The 26,583-nt window shown below is 40.8% G+C and overlaps 1 protein-coding gene across 1 annotated transcript in view; it reads right to left on the reverse strand.

Annotated features, from left to right (window-relative positions):
• Positions 1-26,583, reverse strand: part of MRC1 (mannose receptor C-type 1) — an 841,411-nt gene that overhangs the window by 302,365 nt on the left and 512,463 nt on the right. The window contains exon 20 of the mRNA XM_085631521.1: positions 5,849-5,991. Coding sequence (XP_085487647.1) covers positions 5,849-5,991 — 143 coding nt within the window. The remainder of the gene's footprint in view (positions 1-5,848; positions 5,992-26,583) is intronic.

Consider the following 26,583-nt stretch of genomic DNA (forward strand, 5'->3'; position numbering starts at 1 on the left):
TTCAATATAGCTTGCATGGGTTTCACCCCCAGTTTACGAGCAAAGTCCAACACACCTATGGTTGATCTGGCAAAGGCATTTCGTTTTGCGGCTAATTGAGGGACCCAGGATGACTTATCATCAAAAATAACCCCCAAATATGGGAAACTGGTGATTCTAGATAAGACATGGCCCTCACAAAGCATAGTCTTGGTTTTCTTGGGTTTACAACCTACAGTCATAACATGAGATTTAGCAAAATTCACGCTTAAATCAAGTCTTTTCATAAAGTCAGCAAAAGTGTCTAAAAGACTTTGAAGCCCTACTGCTGTACGCGCTAACAGTGCAGCATCGTCTGCATACAATAATGCTGGAATTTGGTACTTCCCTGCCCTAGGAATGTCCTTACAAGACTCAGTTAAGGCAGTGGCTAGGTCGTTGATATAAAGTGTAAAAAGCAGGGGGGCTAAAATACAACCCTGCCTAACACCATTAGAGATTCCGATCTTGCCAGTGCAGTTGCCCAATCGGTCGAATCTAACAGTAGCAGAAAGATCTCTATGGAGATCTGCTAAAAAATAGACGAGGTTTTCATCTACTCCCTGCTTGAGAAGGAGTTCCCACAGTTTCGACCGGTTCACTCGGTCAAAGGCCGAGGATAAGTCCATAAAGGCCAGGTATAACGTCCCTTTCTTAGCTATAGTGTATTTACCTATTAAAAGGTAAAGATTCAAGCTTTGGTCTATAGTGCCACGGCCCTTACGAAACCCATATTGTAGGCACGAAAGGGTGTTGGTATCCTCCAACCATTCTGTTAATTTACCCAAAACTACTCGCCCCAGGACTTTTACTGCGGAATCAATGAGTGAGATAGGGCGGTAACAACTAGGGTCCCCTCTATTACCCTTTTTAAAAATAGGAATGATCACGGACTCGGACCATGTGTCCGGGATGCCTGCGACACAGACCCTATTAAAAATATTCGTTAAAATTGTGGACCAAGTCTCAATGTCTGATTTAAAAAGGTCCGATGGGACGCCATCGGGTCCTGGAGCCTTATTGCTCGTCATCTTGCCGATGGCCTCAACCACCTCGCCCTTGGTTACGAATAAAGTATATTGTTTCACAGTGGGAAGAGGAGGGTTTGATCCACCATTCATACCCACTTCGTAGACTGACTTGAAGTGAGAAAACCACTGGTGTACCCCAATACCGCAATCTAATTGATTGTTACAGGGATCACGAAAGAAGGGTTTATTGACGACAGACCAGAACTTTGCACTATTGCGAAGGACGTCAACCGAAGAGAGTTCTTCCCACGCGTCCTCCCGGATCTCCTTTTTCCTGGTTGCCAAGGTTTTAGTATATTCTTTCCTGAGTTGGGCTATGTTAGACCGATTCAAAGGGTTACTGCTCAAGGCCGCCCTCAGCTTTCTGTTGGCCAATGAACAGTTTTTGTCAAACCAACCTAACTCTGCCTTGTCCACTGTTTTGACTGGACACCGAAGATCTGCTGAATACGCCCCTAGTACTTCCACGTTCCCTGCTTCTGAGTCAAGGCACATGGTCAACTCAGGGCCAACCTTCTTTTTCAAATTGGCAAAAAAATCATCAGGAATAACTTTGTTCCATCTGATCCTGCGATCCTGGTCAGTGGGGCGAATGTGAGATTTGTCCGTTCTATCAGGGGCCATAACAGGTTGTAAAAAGAGATCAGACAAAATGAGGACCACAGGATTATGGTCGCTGAAATATGTCCAGGCTGCTAAATATTCCATAGTCCTGTGCCTCAATACTAAACTGATGAAAATATAATCAATCACAGAGTATTTCCCGTTCCCTTTGAATGTTGGTGTATCTTCATCCACCATGGCGGGGAGTAGCAAGCCATGATCAGCAAGGATTATTTCCAAAAGAGCACCCTGAGGTGAGTGCTCAAAATGGACCTCCCGTAATTCTATTGGACCTAAGGGATCCATCAAAGGACATTTCTCTGGACATCTATGGATATTAAAATCGCCCATGATAATAATGGGACAAATAATCTCAGTTTCCTCCTTAAATTTAACCAAAAAGCAATTTAATGCGGTGAGATGATCAACCGTGGTATCTCTGTGATAAGAGTTATAAAAATTTACAATTAAAAAATTACTGCCCCCGTTGAGGGAAATTTGGACTGCCAAACAATTACATGAGCCAGTGTCAAGTTGGGTCAGCGAGCCAGAGATGCTAGCTGAAATCAAGGTAACCAACCCCCCCTTAGCCCCCCCCATGTTAGACGGTACAGCAGACGCAAAGAAGCTTTTATATCCATCTATACACAGGGTGTTATCCGTATCCCAAGTCTCTTGGAGACAGATTACTTCGCCTGAGCAGATAAGGTCTCTCCAGGCTGGGTCATCTGTCTTATTTCTCAGCCCAGCTATGTTCCAGGTAACCAATTTAGTTAAAGGACCCATGGGTCCGTGGCTAGGGCCGATGACTATCAATGGCTCTATATCTGGGACTGCAGGCTGAGTTCCAGGCGCTATAGTTAATTCTTGCCGCCCTAGTCACTCATTGTCATCCAAGGTGGATAGGGCAGAGTATCTATTAGAGATAGGGACAGCATAATCAAGGGGGGCACAACTCTTTGGGAAGTTATTGGTCGTCCTTATGTCAAAAGCTGGGGGATAGAAAAAACCCAAAGGGAGGACATTAACATAATCATGATGAATTCTAGCAGAACCTGCCTGCCTCAAAATGTCCTCAACCAACCTGGGGGATCTAAAACTTATGACAATGCAGTCACCATCTAAACATTTGTTAATCTTACCCACCCAAGGAACTCGTCTTATCATCAAGAAATTACTATGTAAATGTTGGCCCAAAACAGTTTTATTCGATAAGTAGTGGAGGGCTTTATTTTTTAATGAAGACCAGTGTTCCCTATTCCCATCCACAAGCTTTGGGACATTGGCTAAAATAATAGAGTAGGGGCAGGCCTCTGGTGGTAAGTGCAGTGTCGAGTCCCTCCCTAGGGGCTGATCCGGAGAAGAGATCCTCCCTCTTGGGTTCTGCTTGTGTGTTTCCCTACCCTGAGCAATTTCTGCAGCAATTGGAGGTCGGGATAAGGTAGTAGAACCTATAGCCGGGGTAGTGCAGGGAAGTGTTGGTTGTTGATGTATAGTAATCATAGAATCCAACATATTATCAACTGTAGCTGTACACGTAATTAGAGAATCAACTACCGCGGAGCTTGGCTCAACGTTTAAAACCTTGGTTTGAAGGTGTAACTCGATTTTAGTGATGCGATCCTCTATTCGTTTCAATGTAGCCATTAGCGGTACAGTTAGTAACTTAAGACGGGCGTCGATAATTGTCGCTATTTCTAGCCCTATGCTTTTATTACCAATATCGGGGCCCTGAGTTATACAGTTATTAATTTCCCCACACGTTGACTCACCAGCAAATTGGGGAACACTAAGATTAACCTGAGCCAACCCCTGAGCGAAATTGCTCTTTCTAGGGATTTTTGCCTGTTTCCGTGCTCCCATGGAGTTATTTGCCTTTCTTTTACCTGCCATGATTTTGCCCCCGTTTAATGGCTGATTGGCAATGCCTCTTGATTGTCTTGTTCTAACAGCCACAGGAGAGGGGGCAGGACTCAAATTGGGTAAGAAGGCAGGTGTAACTATAGAAGTCTCCACAGTTCCTGACCCATTTTGGGACATACAAGAGTTGGCAACAACGGGGGGTGCATCAACAGCAATGGTCGTGGGAGTAGTACGGGACGCAGCTAACCTAGGTGGTTCAAGCGATAATCTACGTTCCACTGACGCAATTTCTTTCACAATTGCAGATTCAGCATGTTTCAGGTAGCTATCAAGGGTCCCCAAACCCACGGTCCTTTTGCATGTTTTAGAGTTCATTTTCTACTATGGTAGAGTACAATAACGAGCCGTGAGAAACACAACCAGCCCCCTGAAATCACCACTTCAAAAATAACAGAAATACTGACACAGCGTTACCCACTACGTGCAGTCCGTTCTCGAATAACAGCTGGTGTCCCAAAGTCACACGCCAAAGAGAAGGGTCCCAGCCCAGCCGGCGCCCGCCCGCGCGCGTCCCGCGACGCGGGGGAATCAGCGATCTTTTATGCGCCTCTGGGCGCTTCGATGTCGTCAGGGAGCGCCGGGGCACCTGGGAGTTGAAGTTTTTCCCCGCTCCGGTCCGGTGAGCGTGGCAGCCCACAGCCAGCGAGGGAGCACCAACAGAGCGCCAACAAAGCCAGCGGCGCAACAGGGAGAGCGAGGACGGCACCCCCGTCGAGGAGCAGGAGCAGGACAGTCCGGTAGGATTTTAAATTTCGCGTTTTCCCGCCCCACCAAGGAATCAGCGATCTTTTATGCGCCTCCGGGCGCTTCGATGTCGTCAGGGAGCGCCGGGGCACCTGGGAGTTGAAGTTTTTCCCCGCTCCGGTCCGGTGAGCGTGGCAGCCCACAGCCAGCGAGGGAGCACCAACAGAGCGCCAACAAAGCCAGCGGCGCAACAGGGAGAGCGAGGACGGCACCCCCGTCGAGGAGCAGGAGCAGGACAGTCCGGTAGGATTTTAAATTTCGCGTTTTCCCGCCCCACCAAGGAATCAGCGATCTTTTATGCGCCTCCGGGCGCTTCGATGTCGTCAGGGAGCGCCGGGGCACCTGGGAGTTGAAGTTTTTCCCCGCTCCGGTCCGGTGAGCGTGGCAGCCCACAGCCAGCGAGGGAGCACCAACAGAGCGCCAACAAAGCCAGCGGCGCAACAGGGAGAGCGAGGACGGCACCCCCGTCGAGGAGCAGGAGCAGGACAGTCCGGTAGGATTTTAAATTTCGCGTTTTCCCGCCCCACCAAGGAATCAGCGATCTTTTATGCGCCTCCGGGCGCTTCGATGTCGTCAGGGAGCGCCGGGGCACCTGGGAGTTGAAGTTTTTCCCCGCTCCGGTCCGGTGAGCGTGGCAGCCCACAGCCAGCGAGGGAGCACCAACAGAGCGCCAACAAAGCCAGCGGCGCAACAGGGAGAGCGAGGACGGCACCCCCGTCGAGGAGCAGGAGCAGGACAGTCCGGTAGGATTTTAAATTTCGCGTTTTCCCCTGCAAGTCTTCGTGGAGCCTATTGAAAAAGGACTGGAACCGTGAGTGGTCGCAGACCCTGCTCAGTTGCCTTGACCAGTGGGGTCTGTAGATCCCACGTGCCTCCTAGGAACACTGTTAACAACACTGTTAACAAATACAAGGCTTTGGAGAGAACAGGCACACTTACCTGCAGGCTAACACCCCTATTTCTTGAGGACACACTTCTTTGAACAATGGAAAAAGTGAAATAATTTTACAATTGGAGTATTTATAACATCTGTGAAATCTAGTGGTAGGAGGATGAAACAACATAATTCAAAGTAACAGATAGCATTATATTATTTTGTGTTTCTTGTAAATATAATATGTGGTGCTCTGCTTCCAGGTTCATTGGAAGAGGTTTCGGCACTGGTTTCCTGCATGAAAGCTCAAAATCTCAATGTTCAGGGATTATCTTGTTTATGTATCCAGGTTCTTTTTAGAATACTTGTGTTTAGATTTTATTTATTTTTTATTTTTGCTTATGCATTATTGAGAGTTATTCGACAGCTTGTTAGCATTTTTAACTTTCTATGTTGCCTTTGCCATCATTCTGATGCCCTGCTTAGCTTCTCTTGACTTTTGCTGAGAGATTTCTGAGGGATGCCATCCCCATCACCATTCTCACAAGAAGAATGTGGTAAAGGAAGTGGGTCTTGGCACTAACAGCAGCCTTCACAGACGATTAAGTCACATTATAGTTTTTTACAAAGTACAAGATGAATTATTGATGCTTACCTTACGTTTGTGCGATAACCAGTTTGCTGGACACCCCCCTAATGGCATTGGGATTGTCGGAGCCAATGTTGAGTTTATAGAACTGTTGTGTCTTTCACAGATGAAGGAATTCTCAAAGCCACAATTTATATCATTCCAGAATCCTGCAAGCAATCCAAACATTGCAAATACATCATACATACATTTCTTAATTAACATTTGATTCTTAATAATGTTTATATGATTAAATGTATCTATTTAATGTAATTGATTTGAAAACTAAAAACTTTTGGATTTTTTAGACACCTTTCATTTTTGTAATTTGGAGTGTTTTATCTAGTAGTACCACTTGCTATATAATGTCTATGGGGCTAAATAAGCACCCCCTAAAGAAACCTCCAAATAAAAAAACTCCTTTCACATCCGCTCCCCAAAACATGAGATTGTGATAATTTTGTACACTAATTACAGTACACCACACTGAATTCTGTCATGTTTAAACAACCCTAGAATTTACATAGAAAATGACAGAATGCACACCATTGGTATTCAACAGTTCATTCGGTACACTTATAGGCATTATTAGCATGCAGACTTGCGAAGTGCCCTGTCCCAGTGGCACATATGAACAATTCCATAGTCAGTGGAGCGCAATGGTGCTCCAACCACCAGTCGCACAGCAAAATCAGAATATATTCCACAAATTCCATCATGATTTAAATAATCCATTTAAATCCATTGTAACCCTTTTAGCCCATATTTTATTCACAACTTTATCTTTGCTTTCTCCATTCACATAAAAGGCTGTACATATCCCCATATTTTCAAATGCTATAGATATGCCTCAAGCTTTTTTCTTTAGCACGTGGGAAAACATAATTCATGCTAGGCAGCTGTGATCTCTTAGACCCAATGCATTTCGGGCTATTACAGCCCTTCGTCAGGGGTAGCTACAAATTCGAATTTAAAACTGCTATTAATATTTTATGACATTTGAAAGCATGCATAAATGTCTTAACACATTCTTTAAACTATTTGCTTGTTGAGAAAAGATAAACATGTGACCCCACTGACATGAAAATCTCAAAAACTAAAGAACTGAACCTCCACCCAGTGTATATCAATATAAACCCACAAAGCGTGATGAAGTCCCCAAACTAATCACTATAATTTGTACCTGCACATACTGTGTTCCTTAGCAGTGAAACTGACACCTCTCCTCCATGCCCCATTGCTCTGCAAGTATTAAAAGGCGAACAGCCATAGCAACGCATGTGGTACATCTCATGCGTTTATGTCGCAAGCGTTACAACGCAAGCGACGTTACGATGCAGACCATTACTACACATTCCATTACATCGCATGCTCTGTAACAGCACATGCTTTTAAAACGCAAGTGATGTAATGGGCGGGCCCCGGGACTGACATGCACTGGGACAGAGACGAGGAAGAGACGACGCTGGGACCGGAACCGAGAGAGAGGAACCTCAAAGAAAGAGAGGTAAGGGGGATTGTGCTTGGAATAGTAGTGTACGGTAGTGTTTTAGGCTTTAGGGCTTAGGGCTTAGGGTTTAGTGTTGTGTTATGTACTGTTTTAGACTTTAGGGATTAGGGCTTAGGGTTTAGTGTTGTGTAGGGTACTGTTTTAGGCTTTAGGGCTTAGGGTTTAGTGTTGTGTAGGGTACTGTTTTAGGCTTTAGGGCTTAGGGGTTAGGGCTTTGGGTTTAGTGTTGTGTAGGGTACTGTTTTAGGCTTTAGGGCTTAGGGTTTTGTGTGGTGTAGAGTACTGTTTTAGGCTTTAGGGCTTAGGGCTTAGGGTTTAGTGTTGTGTAGGGTACTGTTTTAGGGATTAGGATTTAGGGTCGTGTCAGGGGGTCTTAGTGCAGAGTAGTGATTAATGGTTTAGGTTTTAGGCTTTAGAGTACTGTATTGTTTTGTGCTGTAGGGTAGTGTTGTGGAGCGTGTGTTATGTAGGGTACTGTATTAGTGTTGGGGGTTAGCTCGGGAAAAAAAATTGCGATGTAAGAGCATGTGAGAGCCTGTGGGGGATTGGTGTGAGCTGTAAAGGGGTTTTGTATGCATTTCAAAGGAAATGCGAAGTAATGGTCGGCGATGTTATGACTTGCATTGTGACGGTACATGCGAACTAACAACTGCAATGTAACGGCATGTGTTGTTTTAGTTCGCGATGTATTGTCATACATCCGTATTAAAATAACTGACTGCTACTTCATGACCGCAGTTAAACTAACCCCCCTTGTGAACCTCCTGCCCCTTCACCTGCTACCAATTGTCAGTTCAAAGTGAAACCTAATGAAAATACAAGTCCCACAGACCATTGCATGTTCCCATTATAAACACCTAGCCTTTTATTCCAACACAAACTTTCACATGTAGGGCCTCATGTAGGAAGCCAAATACCGGTCGGTAACGGCCGATTTTCGGTAATTATACCGTTACCGACCGGTAATTTGGCTTTTGAGATGTAGGGGGAGAATTTCATGATTCGGTATTTACCGAATCGGTAAAATTACCGAATCGGTAATATTACCGATTCGGTAAATACCGAATCATGAAATGAAATGTAGGGGGAGTGTGTGGTGGGTGTGGGGATTCGTTATTTACCACCAACTAAAGGTTGGTGGTAAATGACGAATAGGTGAAAAAAAGCATTTTTGTGCACGTTTAAGTGTGCAATGTGGCAGACATACATGCCCTTAGGGCATGTATGTGCGCCACATGTGCACACATGGCCGAATCAGGGGTGCAACAGGGTGTCAATATGACACCCTGCCACCCTTGCATGTGCTCCCCCATTACCGAATCGGTATTTACCGATTCGGTAATGAGGCATACCTTCCCATCAATGGGAAGGTATGCCTCATTACCGAATCGGTAAATACCGATTCGGTAATTACCGAATTTTTCCGAATCGGTAATATTTACCGACTCATTACCTACATTGCATTTACCACTTCATAAATACCGAATCGGTATGATTCGGTATTTATGAAGTGGTAAATGCCAGCCCACCTACATAAGGCCCGTAGTGTTTGTACAACTATTTGTGAAAATGCGTGTGCCAGATGTCGATTGTACATAAAATGTGCACAATATTCTGAATGTTAAATCCTTGCACACAGGCTTTTAGCAGTTTAACAAAATGCAAAGTCAGTTATCTCTGGTGAATTTCGATGTTTCTAAGCCGCCCTTTATGTGAAGTCATTTAATTTCTTTCCTTTTCTTCTTTTAATCAATGTCCTGGGTGCAAACAATCCACTGGACAAGATCCATAGAATTTACATATAAATTGACAGAATGCATGCCTTTGATATTCAACAGTCCATTCAGTATACTTAGAGCCATTATTAGCGTGCAGACTGGCGAAGCGCCCTGCCCCAGTGGCACATATGAAAAGCTCCGTAATCAGTGGAGCGCAACAGCGCTCCATCCACCAGTCACACAGCAAAATCAGAATATATCCCATAAATTCCATCATGAATTAAATACATTTAAATCCTTTTTAGTCCATATTTTATTCACAACTTTATCTTTGCTTTCTCCATTCTCATAAAAGACTGTATGTATCCCCATATTTTCAAATGCTATACATATGGCTGAAGCCTTTTTATGTAGCACGTGGTAAAACATAATTCATCCTAGGCAGCTGTGATCTCTTAGACCCAATACATTTCCGGCTAGGACAGCCCTTCGTCAGGGGTAGCTACAAATTCAAATCTAAAAGCACTATTAATATTTGATGACATTCGACATAAAGCATAAATTATAATGTCTTATTACATTCTTTAAACTATTTGCTTGTTTAGAAAAGATAAACACCCCAGAGGTTCTCCCAATGCCCCAGCAGTGCACAGACCATAATTTGGCCCGACCCTTCTGATGGCCACGGGTTTGCGGGCCACTCATCCCAGAAACGTGCTGGCAGGCATTGCCACATGTCTCACACCATCCTCCGGGTGGTGAGCCAGACAATGGATATTACCTAAAGGCATCGACTGCCCCTGCCCCACCCCCTCCCCAGGATCACCCGTCAGTAGATAAAACAAGGTTCCAAGTCAGGGTCAGTATCCGCCTGAGGCCGCTGGAGAGCTCAGCAGCAGGAATAGGTTGCATCCGAGGGCAAGGATGCCGCAGGGGTCTCTGCTACAGATTTCACCCTGAACACATTACCACTGGAGCGGTAGCCCCAGGTGGTGGAGCCAAATGCAGTCTGCACAAGCTACTCTTTTTAGGTTGACTAAGACAGTGGAGCTGTCTCTTCAAGATCTGCCGTAATCCGTCTATGGGCATCAAGTCCATCCCCTTTCCTTAACATTGCTTTTCATTTGTCTATTTGAGTATCCTTCAAAAATCCCTGCTTGCTTGTGGTCAGTTCTGCCTCTTTGTCCCTCCTTTGTCTCTTGTGTTCCTCTGTTACTAGTTGCCTGTGTTCAGCTTTCATGCCATTGCCTGTGTTCAACTTTCATGCCATAAGAATTTAGATTTAACTATAGAATTTCCCCCTCTCACCTCCTCTTAATACTACAGTTGGGTCAGTGCTGCCTCCCACATTGTGCCTCCCGCTCCATTGGTTCTATTTTTTAACCTTTCTGCAATTTTCCATGTCAACCGGCAGTGGGCTTTTTTTGGTAGTATATGACTTTGTTTGGGCTTCTTTTTAAGGGGGATTGGGCTTGCTTTGTTTTCCTTAACTCAATTAAGTAATACGCGGAACACTATTAATATTCTTAGACAAAAGAAGGATATTTGGGCATTGTTTGTCCTCTTTTAAAACGATACAGTAGCCTTAGTGCTTGGTGGGAAGATGGTGCAGTCCTGCTCTGCTTTCAGTTGCGGGAACAGGTACAACAAGGAAACGCCCATCTTTTACCACAAGTAAGAAAATATTTTTGCTTGTGCGCTTTGAGCGTGACACTGTTTACTTTCGAGTTATGGTTAATATTTAGACTATTTGCTGCCTTATTCTAGCCTACTCCAACATGGCCGCCCTTGTCCATGTTATTTCATTTACTTTCCTTTGTAATTTCACTACTAGAGACACCTTTGCCTCTTTTAATTTACTGGATTCTGGCACTCGTGTTTCTGACGCCATGCTCGCTGGCAAGTGCTGCTCCTCATTCTTCTTTGCATCTTTCAGTTTCATTTTGTTCCTTATTTCCACCTGTGGTCGTGAAAATGCCACTGTTAAATACAGTATTTAAGCTTAATACAGAGGGGAACGGTGGTATTTGAGACAGAAGACCTGCAATGCATGTTTCTGTTATTTCCCAGTTCTGCGCTGAAGGAGACTAAATCAGTGCATTCATTATAGAATATTGAGACATATAAATCTGCATAGAATTAAACCTGTGTCATACAGAATGTGTGTTTGATGTGTCTTTTACCCATGGTGTACATTTCAGTTGTCAAGATACTGAACTCCACTGTCAAAATAGCTTTTTTCGTCTACATAATCCCATTAAAACAGAGCACATGACAGCACTCCAATTAAATTAATAATTTTTTTACAATCACAGCACCTGCAGTTTAGCTTCATTCACCTTCCTTGAAAACGTATGTTTCGAAGACTTGCATCATCCATCTTGATTTTGATCACTATCTCAACTCATTCACTGAGATTTCACATTCATGCTTTAAAGGTTGATAATTGCGTCAGAGCAAAATATACATATATCACATTCTCTTGAGCGGTCTGTTCATCAAGAGGATTAGAACTAATAGCCTGTTAGACCTTGGTCTTGGCGTGCGCACAGAGATATGTCAGAATGGAAGCTACGGGTTAAATCAGAGCACACACAGCTTTGCCGTTGCATCTCAAACCCTGACTGCAGTGTATTCATTTATTCCAATAATGCAACATACACGCAGCTCTGCTAGTGCATCTCTAATATTAGTGAACTATGCAAACAGTTTTACCAGTGCATTTCAATCATTATCTGCAGAACCGACAGCTCTTTCATTGCTGGATTGCCTAAACAACTGTGACAGTGCACCTCATCCCGCGTCTTGAACACACCGCGTCCTTTCATTGCTGAACATGCAAACAGCTCTGCCAATGCATCTCAATCTCAATCTCAGTCTGCATGGCGCCCTGATCTTCCATTACTGGGCCTAAAAACAGCCCTGCTAATGTATCTAAATCAAGTTCCATGATGCACCATGCTCTTTCATTGCTGCAACATGCAAATGGCTCTGACAGTGCATCCCAATCCTCTTTTGCATGCCAGAGGTGCGACATGCAGTAGCTCTCTCAGGTCTCCTCAGTCAGATCTCTGTGACCCTGCATGTCAAACCTGTCTCTTACCATCTCCTCATAACAGCACCGGGACAGAGATGCACAAGCGCGCGATCCAAGATGGCCGCCCCTTGGTGAGCTCTTCACTGTGTCAGCCCGTTTGCAACTAATTCTGGACGATTAAGACCCAGAAAATTATTTTAAACCATTGGCAGCATTGTCTGAAGTTACTTACTAACTGCTGTGGTGTTTTCCCAGCTCTACTGAACGCGGGAGGCTATTTTCTTCGATCCTGGTCCAGCCTCGGTCTCTTCACTTCAGGTACAGCCCAGTTTTCCAGTCAGGGGGGCAGAGTAATACCTTGAAAAGAGTGAGGCTTTGGCCTAGTCACTCCAACAGTCAGTTTAAGCTGCTGCACCAGCCTTTATTGAGAGATTTCTCTTCATATTAACTCTTTCCTACACATTGTTTCCTGCATTTTGGTTCTATTTGACTGCTGAAATTCATTTTAAGCAATATGGAGACCAAAAATGTGCAAACTCAACATAATAAAAGGAAACAAAATATTTCTCCTCCTCCTGTTAAATCTAAAGTGGTGGAATCTAGTGAACCTTCATTGACTTTGCTACTTGATGAAATTCAGGCAATTCGCTCTAGCACTGATGTTATTGCATCGGAGATTAAAAACGTATGAAAATATATGGCTAATATGTCGATGAAAATATCTGATAATGCAATTAATATGCAAGGCAATAAAGTTAAAATTGATACTTTATCACCGATCAAAGCAACGATATCTACTCTTCTTCTTGATTTGGAAAATCGTAACGGGCAATATACCCTGCGTTTTTTTAATTTACCTGAAGATGTAGAAGGTAATGACTGCAGGTTATATTTAGAGAATTTGGTCTTCTACGCATAAAATATCCTGAGAAGTGTAAAATAGATAAAGCTCACAGGATTCCTTCTCATCGAATCCACATCGTACCAAGCCGAGACAAATGATATTCAGAGTTTTGCGTCATTATCATTTAGTCTTGATAAGGAAAGCAGCATGAGAAATTCATTCCCCAATGGTAAATGGTAACAACATTTTTATACACCAAGACTTTGCTAAGGAAATTGTTAAGATTCACAAGGAATTCACAGACATTCGTCCATGGTTATGAAGTCTTTGTTATAAATATGGTCTCTTTGATCCTTCGGCAATGCGAATTTGGAAAGATAGTTTTTCAAAAGCCTTTCAGAGCCCTGAAGATCTACGCATATCCGTGGACCAGCATCCACAGTTTTCTATGGATACACATGAGTCTGCTACTTGAAGATTAATTCATTATTTCTTCTGGCTAATCTAACTGTTTATTTCCTCACAGGGCTCCAATGGTTCGGCCATGCTTGCAAAGCGTATGTGCGTTTCAAAATTGTTATTATTGTTAAATGTTGTCCTTTTTCTATGTTTGTATGTCTCTTTATTTTCCTTTTTTCCCTATGATCTTTCTCTAGAGCTACTGCTTTTCTTCTTTTTCTCAAAACCTTATCTTTTCTTTTCCTGTGTATTTTTCCTACTTCACTATGGCTAGTGTTCATAATGGTAAAATTGTCTCCTTACATGTTAAGGGTTAACGACATCCTGTAAAACGTACAAATTATTTAGGTAGTTATAAAGCAGACATTTGTTTTATACAAGAGACGCATATTGATGATAAGGTTTTAAATGTTATGAAAAAAAAGTGGGTTGATTCTATTGAATCTTCTCCTGCTACCAGTAAGATAAATGGTGTTGCTGTTCTTTTGTCAAAAAGGCTACATTGTCAGGTATTAAGTACATTTGTCAGATGTGGAAGGTAGATATGTCATAGCGAAAGTTAAAATTCAAGATACAATTATGTTGTTAATTTATGTGTATGCTCCAACAGTTGATGATCCTAATATTTGGTCCATGTTAACTACTGAAGTTCTCAAGTTGGGTAATGTCCCACTTATAGTTGGAGGTGATTGTAATCTTATACATGATCATTTACTAGATAGATCTTCTCACACCAAATTTCGACCACCTAGAGCCTTTTTTACTCTAAAATCTTTTTTTAAAACGACTAAATTGGTGGATATCTGGCGATGACATTATCCTACTGAAGAAATGTTCACCTTTTTCTCTAACCCTCATAACTCTTACTCAAGACTAGATTATTTATTAGTTTCTCGGCAATTAATTAATTCAGCTGTTACTCCTCATATGTATAATATTGATATTTCTGATCATGCTTTGATTTCTATGGTAATACAACTCAACTTAAAATTTAAAGCTCAATCCAGATGGCGCATGAATACTAATATTGTTTTGAATGAGCAAAATAGACCAACATTTTTATCTACACTTCAAGAATTTTTGCAACTTAACCCGGAGAGCTCTACGTCTGTGGTGAATCGATGGGATGCTTTCAATGCCTATATTAGAGGGACTTCCATTTCTCTTATGGCACATGAAAACAAAACTTTCATTGTAAAAATTAAAGAATTGGATAAACAAATTGAAAAGTTTGAGAGGCTTTTTATTACTTCTAATGACCCCCAAATCAAAATAAAACTACAAAAGCTACAATATAATTTTAATGCGATTTTAAGTAAAAGAGCTGGTAAACAACTTTCTAATTTTAAAGCCAAATTTTATTTTAATGCTAACACATCTTGTTGACTTTTAGCAAACTATTTACGTATAAAAAAAGATAAAACGCAAATGGAAAAACTGAATTGTCTCAAATGGACATTGTTGATGAATTTCTAAATTATTACTCTACCCTAATAAACCGCAATTTGATGATCCTTCCTTGATTGATTCTTTTTTATTTAAGTGTGGTTTGCCTAAAACTCCTAAGTTAACCCACGATAATTTAGATTTACCTATTACTGAGGATGAAATTCAATTAGCTATTAAATCTCTTAAATTAAATAAATCCGCAGGTCCTGATGGAATTCCAGCAGTATTTTATAAAGAATTTAATTTGCATCTTTTTCCCCATTTGTTAAACCTTTTTACCTTTTTTAGTAATACAGGATCAACTTCACGTTCTTTTACTGAAGCTTTGATTGTAGTAATTCCTAAACCTAACAAAGACCCAACACTTGTTTCTAACTATTGCCCTATTTCTTTAATAAATCAAGATTGTAAACAACACGCTAAAATACTTGCATCCAGACTAACCTCTGTATTGGATTCCCTTATGAATCCTGATCAATCTGGTTTCATGAAAAATAGATATTCTGTCAACAACAAAAGAGTTTTACTACATGCTATTGAACAAGGGTCGACGTTATCCTTGCCCTCTGGAGTACTCGCATTAGCTGGTGAAAAAGCTTTTGACAATGTCCATTGGCAATTTCTATTTCATACATTAACAGCATTTAATTTCGGTGATTTGTTTATTTGTATGATATCTGCTCTCTACTATACCCTTCCTTCTTGTTTATTTATTAATGGGCAAATTTTCAATATTTTTTTTCTTTTCAGAGGTACTATACAAGGTTGTCCACTATCCCCCCTGCTATTTCTTCTTGTTATTGAACCTTTGCTCGTTTGCAATAGAAAATGTAACGATATCACTGATATTAATATTAATGAGGTCACCATTAAAATATTAGCAAGTGCAGATGATGTGCTTTTGTTTATTAGAAATCCTGTATCCTCACTTCCTCCGTTATTCGAAATTATCTCTTCATATTCCTTAATGTCTGGTTATATGTTAAACACAAATAAAACTGATTTTTTTCCTTTAAATCCTCATTGTACCCCAAATATGTTACCCATAAAAGAAATAATTTGGCAAAGAGACAAGTTCAAGTTTTGTTCTCCTCGTCTATCAAAAAAACAATTACATTAAATTGTGATTCTATTTTAAATTATATTCAAGATAAAGTATCTAAATGGTCTTCTCTTCTCCTTTCATGGTGGGAGAGAATGGATTCAATAAAAATGACTATAGCACAAAATTGTTTTTATTTCCTACCTATGATTCCTAATCAATTTCCATTGAAGTTTTGTAAAATTATTGCTCAACATCTTTCTAAGTTTCTTTGGAATAATAAGTCACCTCGTATTTGCTATAAAAAACAAAAAAGGGCAAAATGTAATGGAGGATTTGGTTTACCAGACTTTTTTAACTATCATAAAGCATTCATCTTAAAAGAAGGTTCTTTTTGGTTTAATCATCTCACCTTAATAATCCTCCAACTTGGTTACTTATAGAAAGAAGTTTGGTAAGTCCGTTTCCATTGTTTACCTTGTTAACCATGTCTAACAAGACAATTTTTTTAAATAAATCTAATATTTTGAAATCCACAAAGTTAATTTTAAATAATTTAGACTCACTTTTTGAATCTACTATTTCAAATACTGCAGATATGTCATTATGGTACAATCCACGTCTAAAACTTTCTCGAACTGTTACATTTTTTAATTCTTGGATTAACCCTGGTATATTTTTTCTAAAAGATATTTATCATAGTAACCCTTTTGTATCGTTTGAAGTTTTACAAGCAAAATTCCACTTACCTTCTTCTAATTTTTTCAAATATGACCTTTTATGTAATTCTATTCTTGATTCCTTTCCTAAAAATATTCCTTCAAATACAAATTCAGATTTAACAATGTTTGTTCAAGCAGCTTCCTCTTCGTCTCATTCTGTTTCATTAATGTATAAGAAACTGAATGCATTTCAAGGTAATAATATTGAACTGATCTCAACATTCTGGAATAATGAACTCTCAATTTCTCTTATGAAAAATGGAAAGAAATATGGCTGAATCATATTTCAGGATGGTTACCTGTTTCACTTTATCAAATACATTCTTATATTCCGTTTAATTGCTTAAGTTATTTCAGGCCAATCTTCTTCTAACGTCAAATTGTTGGCACTGCAACTAACATACTGGTTAGTTAAAACATATGCTTTTTGATTGTACAGCTGTTTTTAAATTTTGGAAAGAAGTTTGGGGCGTTATACAAAAAATATTAAATATTTCTGGAAGACCTTTCATTTAATATATTGATATGCAAATCCGTTGCTCTCTCTACAGAATTGTGTGGCTTAGATGGTAAACGTTTAATTTTTTGTTATCAGCCGCTCTAAAGTCTATTATAACCAGTTGGAAAGGTTCATCATTATTCTCTGTACAAGCTTGGTGGTCATAGATTATTTTCACTACAAGAGGTACCAATCTATCTTTGTCTGGTATTACTCATAATTGTCACTCTTATCATCTATTTTGGAAACCAATTGATTGTTATTTATCTTCTTAGTTATATTCCCTTATATTTATTGCTTACAATATAAATTTCACATTTTGCAATTTACAGCAGCTCTACTCAATTGTTTTTTATGATATTAACTGCATGTCTCTTCCCTACTTTTTTTATTTTATGATTACTATTTTCAATAATTTATTGCACCCGTTTTATATTTATGCATGTTCTTCATAGATAAGTTTCTGATATGGCTACTATATATGGTGCTCTTTTTTGTAATGTCTTTGATTCTTATGATAAAATTCAATAACATATTTTGAACATGATAACAGCACCGGGACTCAGGCAAAGCTCTGCCAATGCACATCAATTGAGTAGTGGCATAGCAAGGGTGTATAACATGGACCCTAATGCAACCATAAAACAAGGATTTGTAATGCAATATGTCTCACATTACTGAATGTTTGAGCTATTGGCGTTGCTAATAATAATGTAACGCCAATAGCTCAAACATTCAGTAATGCGAGTCCTGTTGCATTGCTTTGTGTGTGGTTGATAGAGTTGGGTTTTATACTATGGCTATGTGGAAAGCTTGCATTGCGGATATTTAACCAGGGGTCAAACATTCTCTTCTCTGTGCTGGTGTTTGCCCCACACTGATTGCCTTTTTTGATTATTTGTTTTATGGGGGTGCCCCCCAACCCCTGTTGCCCTCCCCTCCCTGCCCATGGACTTTTTGCCACCTCTAGATGCAGTGCTGTTTAATTAGGTGCTGCAGTGCAGGTGCTAAAATGTCCGTAGGCAAAACAAACGCAGCACAAAGTCCGCATACCAGGAGGCTTTTCCTGTAGTGGTTGAGTTTTGGATGGGGGACTCCATTCGACATGATATAAAAGATAGTTCTGCTGTAAACAGCCTCAACTGATGCATTTGTCTGATCTGATGTTTAGTTCTGATCTCTAAAACCTCAAATTGGGAAATTTATCTGATCTGAGTGATGGTTTTACTATCTCAAATCTCAGCTTGTGACATCTATGCAATTTAAGGGATAACTTTGATGTTTAAATCCTGCTCCTGTAAATTTTTGTGGAGCCTGAGTCATAACTATACTGCCCTAGAATCTCCATAGTCATATCACTTTTATGACACCATAAACGTTTGCCCTTCCTAACCAAGGTCCATGCTAATGATAAACAAGACAGAGGTTCAAGATTGTGCTAGGTGCACCTACTGCAAACCAGAGACCATAAATTCAATTAGGAAAAAAAATGAAAAGCTGAATTCAGCACAAGCATACACTCTGAGTTTTCACATAAACAAATGACAGTGAAGCACAGAACCACATAAAGGTGTGCTTAATTTGTGAAGATAAAGGTTCAAAAGTCCAAAATCCACCCCTGTAGAGTTACCCTTAAATTTGAAATAAATTTCAAATTTGTATGGGATTCATAAAAACACAACAGGAAAATGTGCATGAGTAAATAGTCATTCAAGTACTTCTGTTGGCTGTGCCGTAGTAAAATGTCCCTGCTTTTGCATCTAACCCTAAATTCACATCAGTGAAAAATGACCCAAGGGCAAAATCTTTTCACCATTGTAAGTCCACTTTACCTTTGCAAAATTCCACAAATCCTGATCAAGCCTGTGAAATTTATGATACCATAATATTTACTATGTACTACTTGGGTGCATGAAAAAGTGCCTAAATGATGCTTTTTTTTGCAATTATTATTTAAAAGGCATCGCTACTCACATAATGCTTTAATTGTTAAACCTTTAAAAACACGTTAATGTGTTCATGTTACAATGTTGAATGCTGCCACTGATTGCTTCAGGGACAAAATGGAACCCAGTATGTAATTTGATTAATATAGAACTGATTTAATATTTTGAACTTTAAAACCTGAGCTGCCCTAACCATGTAGATTGCAGTTAAATGAACAATAGTAACCCAAATAGTTTTATGTACTGATTAACAAATTGTCTTCAAAGAAAATGAATGGTTCATCCAGGTTAGTAATTTTATATGGTTAGAACTTATATGTTTTCATTTCAAGAATTCTTCAAAAATGTGGACTAGCAGACTTTATAGGAATCACAGAGTAATATCTTAGGGAGTCATGTAGAGTTGGATGCTAATGAGTATCTGCCGATGTGAGCCCTAATTACGCACCTTTTCTATTTGGACATGAAAGAACTATGAAAGATCATGCAGTAAGAGCATACAAACACAATAGAGAAACATCCTCGTTGACTGCCAGTTAGTGTTTACCTCCTGTTAATAAATGCAAACAATATGGGGGCGTGGCCTGACTGGCCAAGATGGTGGATGCTCTTGCCTGATCTCCCAACCGCCGACCCAAATCTTTTGGCATCCTCGGTGCTGGTGCAGACTGTATTTGGCTCGCCACCCCTGCTGGGGCTACCACTCCCGTGGGAACGTGTTGAGGGTGAAATCTGTAGCGGAGACCGCTGCTGCATCCATGCCCTCGGATGCAGCCTATTCCTGCTCCTGCTGCTGTACTCTCCAGCGGCCTCGGGCAGATACTGACCCTGACTTGGAACCCTGTTCTACCTTCTGATGGGTGACCCTGGGGAGGGGGGAGGGGAAGGGGCAGGGGCAGTTGATGCCCTTAGGTACCATCCACTGTCTGGCCCACCACCCGGAGGATGGCGTCAGACCTGTGGCGATGCCTGCCGGCACTTTTGTGGGACATGTGGACCGCAATCCTGTGCCCATCAGAAGGGTTGGGCCAAATCATGGCCTGTGCACTGCTGGGGCATTGGGAGACCCTCTGGGGTTCCAGGCAGACCTCTTCTTTGAAAGAGGCTCTGTTGCTGTGCTCCAGAGGGGGTCCTCTTGATGTTCTTGGCCATGTAGGCCCTGTGTGCGGTGCCTGGTGGGGTCTCTCTCCCCCTACCTTCTCCTGGATATTGGCCGCTCTTATTGTCTATGCTCAGACATACTGTGTAGCAAGAGGGACCAGGGTTTGGGCCGCCCTGAAGACCACCACCATGGGAGATACTACTGTCCATCACTGATCACTTCCCCATCTGCCTTTAAGCAGGGGGCAGCTGAGTTGGTGAGCTACTATCTTCCACCAGAGAGGTGATAGCAGCTGTTAACAACATGGGTAGCAACAAACCCTTCACCCCTCATTCACAGACTGAGATGGACAAATGCACTTCTCCTACATCAATGCCCAGGCGGCGCCTGATGCCCTGAACCGGCTTTGAATGTCCTCCAAACCCAGACAATACTGACAGCATTCTACAGGGCATCCAAGCTTTACACACAGTGGTCAAATCCCAAACTGGCAATGTAGGAGTGGAGGTATCTTTTTTGAGACAGGATCTGGCCAACAGAGTAACTGAGGGTAAGAGTTGAGTATGTGAACTTGAGGATACATTGGAAGAGCTCAATACAACTGTCTGAAGCCTCTTGAATACATCCAGAGCACTGGAGACACGTGCCAAGGGCATGGAGGGCCAGGCATGGAAATATAACCTGTGCTTTGTTGAGTAACTGATTGGGTTCCCACATCTTTATTGTCAGCATGTTTGTGGTGTAGAAGGGGTATCACTCTCTCACACAGAAACCCTCCTCCCCTCCTCCTGAGCTCCACCATGCCCTATAATGGCAAAATTTTAGAACTTCAGAGACATGACAATCAGGATGGCACGCAGTATGGGGAAGTTGCTGTTCCAGGTGAGCCGTATTATGATCGCTCTGGACTATACCAACTCAGTAGAACAACGGTGCAGGACCTACAATAAGGTCAAACAACATCTTAAGACCCGTTACATGCTTTTCTTTCCGGCAATCAATCAATCAATAAGGGATTTATAAAGTGTGACTACTCACCTGTGAGGGTCTCAAGGCGCTGGGGAGTGGGGGGCTGCTGGTCCTAATGGTTGTGGAGGATCATTTGAAGAGCCAAGTCTTGAGGTCCTTCTTGAATTGAGTCAGCCATGTGGATTGCCTGAGGTGGAGGGGCAGGGTGATCCAGGTCTTGGCAGCGAGGTAGGAGAAGTAACTTACTCCGGTTCTGGTCTTGTGGATCCTGGAGACGGAGGCTAAGGCACAATGGCAGGAACAAAATTGTCTGGAGGGTATGTGGAATCAAGGTAGTTGTTCAGGTATGCTGGTCCTATGTTGTGGAGAGCATTGTAGACATGTGTGGGGCTCAAAGTACTTCATAATTCCAAATCCTGTGTTTTTGAGACATCTGAGGAAGCCTGGACCGGGGTGACCAAACAACTGCCCCTTAAGAGTAATACGCCGACTCTGTGGGGACCAAACAGCACACTTGAGGAGAGTTCAATGGGAGCCCAGCCCAGGGGTCGCATGAGGTCAATGAAATGAAATGCCGAGGATCGCAGACACGGTCATCGTTAAACTCTGCAGAGGAAAGGTGCACTGGCACTCCCTCTTCCCTCCTAGAACCACCAGGGCCCATGTCACCTTCTCTATCCTGTGGGTCCGTGGTAGACTGGAGCATCCCTGCTACTGATTAACACACTAACACACCTACTTATAGTTCTAATGCCAGCACCACTATATGCTTTACTTATGACCCAGCTTGGCCAGGTTTGAGACCCCTCTATTGAATTATCCACCTAGTTTTTGGTTATGGGAGGGCGACAGATTCTTCTGGGGTGGAAGTGTAGGGTGGGAGGATTATTTGTGTGGCACTGACATGTTTTACTGTTTAAGTTCTCCATGTCGCAGTTTTTGTCTATGCTATTTGCTGCATTGTCTGCCCACCACCCAGGCATAGTCATTAAGAGCTAAATCCTTCTGATGTAAAGTTAATGCTCTTAATACTAAATTTAAGTGGAGTGCAGTGTTGTAATACCTTAAGCGACACTCCACAGTAGTGGTACTTCTTCAGGAACTTAACAATTGTCTCTAACTACTATAGGGGGGCTACATCGGTGTATACCATGCCAGCTACACTACCATCTCCCTTGGAGCTGCCATTCTCCCACCCAAGCACCTCCCCATGCAGGTCTCAAAATCCCATTGCTGTGCCTTGGGTTGCCTCAGCACAATTGAGGGCGATATGGGGGTGTTTATTGGACGATTGCTTCCATTAATCTCCCCCATGCTTGTGTTTACGCACTACAGGCACTCTCACCCCTGCTTCTGCAATCCTCTCCATTACTGGGGAATGATTTTAACAATGGCTATGGATCACTGCCTAGACTCCAGTAACCCCGTGGGGTGTAGGTCATTCGACTTGGCTGCATGCGTTTCTTCCATGGCTTTAACAGATGCCTGGCACCTGCCTTTCTCACACACTAAATAATGCACATTCAACTCCCATAAACCCTCAGCATGCATTATCTTCTGCCTTCCACAGATGTGACAGGGCTGATAAACTCCTGAGTCCTGCCCACTCACCAACTGATCATGCCCCGATTACTCTTATCCTCAGTCTTTCCAAAAGGCAGGAGCTAGGACAATGGCGGCTGAGCGGCTGATGGCTCTCAGACATCGCCTTCGATGACTTTCTTCAGCAACAAACCTCTGATTGTTTTACTACGAATAAGTGGAAACAATTCATAGCAGGCAATTTTGTCAAGGATACTAAATCCTTTGTTATACAATGACCATGTCCATACTTCAAACAACAGAAGCAATTAATCTGCATGAACTACAGTATAATAAGGTACCAGAGCCCCAGTGCCCCTGTGGTTGACCACTTTGTAACACTAAATCACACAGATGATGGCATAGTAAGACAAGTCAACTAATATAACTCATTTGGTGGTAATGTTGTAAACTGCTCACATTGAAAGAATATATGTTGATTGAGAAACGTGAAACAGTATGGCATGGCTCAAGCAGTGACACATTGGATTACATTTTCCAACATCTAATGTCTCAGAATTTATACCGATTTGACACATGAATAACCTTGGAGTTCTTTTTATGCCATACCATTAATCCATTGTTAAATAGTATATGTCATAAATTGTAATACAATTGTCTAAGTTTAGACATTTGTAATTAGAGATGCGTGACTTATTCGTATGTTATAAACTATGAACAAGGAAATGTTGCTTTGTAGACTGTGAATTATTAGAAAATGTATATAGCATGCATTTAGGTTGACACACATGGGTAATAGTAATTTGTAATGCCATTGTATCTGTTCATACGGCTAGTCAGATTGCAAGTGAGACTATTGCCCTCCTAGATTATGATGTACTTTGAGTTGTACTCAGGTCTACACATGATTGACACATTTGATGTCAGTATAAGTGCTGTTGTAAACATACTGATGTACGAATAAAAAAACATTGTAAACCAACTCTGATCCTCTTCATTTGAGCATCTAAACATCTAAACCTCAGGCCACATTTTTAGATTCTCATGCCTCTTTCACTGTCTATACTAACTGAATTAGATGCACAATGCATTCCACACTGTGTTGCATGGACAAACAGAGGCAGACTGCCCCTTTATACTTTTCCAAAAACTTTTTAATCAATCTTTTGCAGTGGTGAGTGTCATCCACCTATTTATTACACGAAAGAAATCTCCACTTTTAGAAATTATTTTTAATTTGCTTTGTGTTCTGGATAACCCACGTGATAGCACCAGACCTATGGCTGAAATAATTATTTTGCATTTTCTGAGACAAGGTAAGGTAAAGTGGGACTACCTATAATAAATACAGATGCTACTTCTAAGCCAGGCATTTGGTGCATCATGTACAGGAAATTACACAGCCAATTTGGATGCCATACAGTAAAAGATATGCTGATTTATTCATGTTTTTAATTGGCGTGCAGCTGGCACTATGGAGTCTTTCACCGCACACTACTTACATCTATACTGTTTGCTGTATTAAACAAGGTGCAGAACTCACAATGCATTTGCAGTTCTGATGCGGACTCATGATAGTATGCCTGAAGGCTGAAACATCAAAAGAATCCGTACAGACTGAATTTGGAAAATGTGCCTCTCCAGCTTATCAGACATTTTCTCTTAGCTAGTTATTTACATTATGTTAAGGCTGGGTTACACGTTTTTAATTATAATGTAAGCTGGCTTGTGTTGTTCAGCATTGCACACTGAGTCTCTCACTGTACTGCAGTACTTATTTTTCTTACATGCCTACCCGGATAAAACTGTAAATAATTATGGAAGAATGCTACAAATGATTCCTGTGTAAACCTTGAACTGAATCCACACTCTTTGAATGTATTCTAGTAAATATGTATTTTTACATTTTTACATAAAATCATTCATCATTAGCGAACAGCACATCAATGAATAAATGTTATGAGAAAGTAGCTACAAGAAAGTTACTTAGAAAAGTTTGTGTCCCGTGATGTTAATAAAAATAGTAAATGATAGTTTAAGAGTTCTTTTTTGCATAAAACAGTGCTCTCTGATTTTTCTTTATGGTAAAGTAAAATGCTGTTTTTAACAGTTTATACCTTGTCAGCTTGAGGACAAGCAAATATATTAAAACCAGAAATATGCCTCATGACACAGATTTTTAAAGTTGAAATTAATTATGCAGTAAAATAATTTGATTCTTCTTGAAAACAAAATAAAACGGCATATTTAACAAATCTAATATTTGCAGCCTTAAAAAAGGCCACAACTATTTTTTCCATATTTGGCCGATACAGATGATGTGCTGTATAGATTAGTTTGCTTGATTACAGAGGCCACAGGTCATTTCTTTCTTTTGTGCTTCTATCCAGTGACCATCAATTTGCATTATTGGAATATAAAGCAGATAAGATTTTTTTAAATCTCCATTTAGTTTGGACTCCAGCTAAAACTCTCTGTAGGGATTACAAGATTCTTGAACAAAATATATGTTTCTGTATAAGTAAGAAATTAAACAATTGTTAATATATGTGTCCATTATTTTCTTGCGGATTATTTGTTTGCTACTCCATTTGTTAAGTTTGAATATTGAAGCTCATGGAAGTAGATTGCATTAACCAATAGTAAAGATGATTGAGTTCTCTCTCAGAGATATAATAGCTGCGATTCCTTTGTGGCTGCCTTCGTCCACCGAATTGCAGTCAAAGTTGTAATTAATGAGAACCATGCTGCAAAAAAGATTTTAACGACGTTAGTCCATATTCTAGCCTAATGCGAGTGTGTGGAGTTGATTATCCTAGATTCCAAAGTTGACAAAAGATTTTAATAAGCATTGAGCCATGATGCTTAATGATCTTTGGTTGAAATAGCAGTGAGCCATTGATTGGAATTGGATCCAATTTTATGTTGACCGATGTAATTATTTGGCCCATAGCTCTGCCTCCATACAAACTGGAGAATTAATGTGTGATCTCTTCACAACTCTTTATGTTTAGTCATCAGGTTTTATATATGTTCTTTCCACTTTAAAGGTTTAGCAAAGATAACTCCTATAAAATATTATGAATCCACTTGTTCAATTGTTTAATTGTTTATTTTCTATTCAAAGTGCTACTCTAAAGTTGAATATCTTGGCTTCAGAGAGATTCACTGGAAGCCATTGTTCTTATTATACTGATTGAGGCAATAAAGCTGGTGTTGAAGACCAAATTGTGTTTTAGAAATGATAATAAGATTGTCTGCGTAGACCATATGACTTTTTGTTTGTAGTGTCAGCTTTAACGGGAAACCCTGCCAAGAATACGGATAGTTTGGAAGCTCTGCTATATGAAATTAAAACAGTAAGGGAGCTAATGTGCAACCTTATTTATGGCAATTTTCTGTGGAAATTCTTGTAGTTAAACTGAGATCTTTAGTTAGCTTAACTTGAACCAAACATTTCACAATGTAATTCTGCCAACAAATTGAGAAAGGTGTTGTCAATGCCCGAGGCTTTTAATTTTTGATAGAGCCTGATTCTGTTGATTTTGTTGAATGTTGTTGAGCAATCTATGAAACAAACAAAACGATTGTTTTTCTTACTTTATAGAGTTTTCTTGATGAGTAGATAGGGCGTCATTAGGTTATCGAGCAAACAGGCCTAAAACCTCTTGGATTGAATTTTATTAGATTTTTACTATCAACTCATTCATCGACATTTTGTTGTTAAAATTATGCAACTATTTTGCCATCAGCATCCAGGACAGCTAATCATCAATAGTTATTTCATTCACTCCTAGAACCCTCTTTATGAAGCATTGAAGTATTGATCCGTTCCAAGACATGGTGATTTGCCTTGTGACACTTGTGCTTGTAATTTACTCAAAGTAAAGAATTTTGTTTGAAAACTGCCATTGGAATTCCAT

The sequence above is a fragment of the Triturus cristatus genome, chromosome 10 (genome assembly GCF_964204655.1).
Source record: "Triturus cristatus chromosome 10, aTriCri1.1, whole genome shotgun sequence".
Lineage (NCBI taxonomy): Eukaryota > Metazoa > Chordata > Amphibia > Caudata > Salamandridae > Triturus > Triturus cristatus.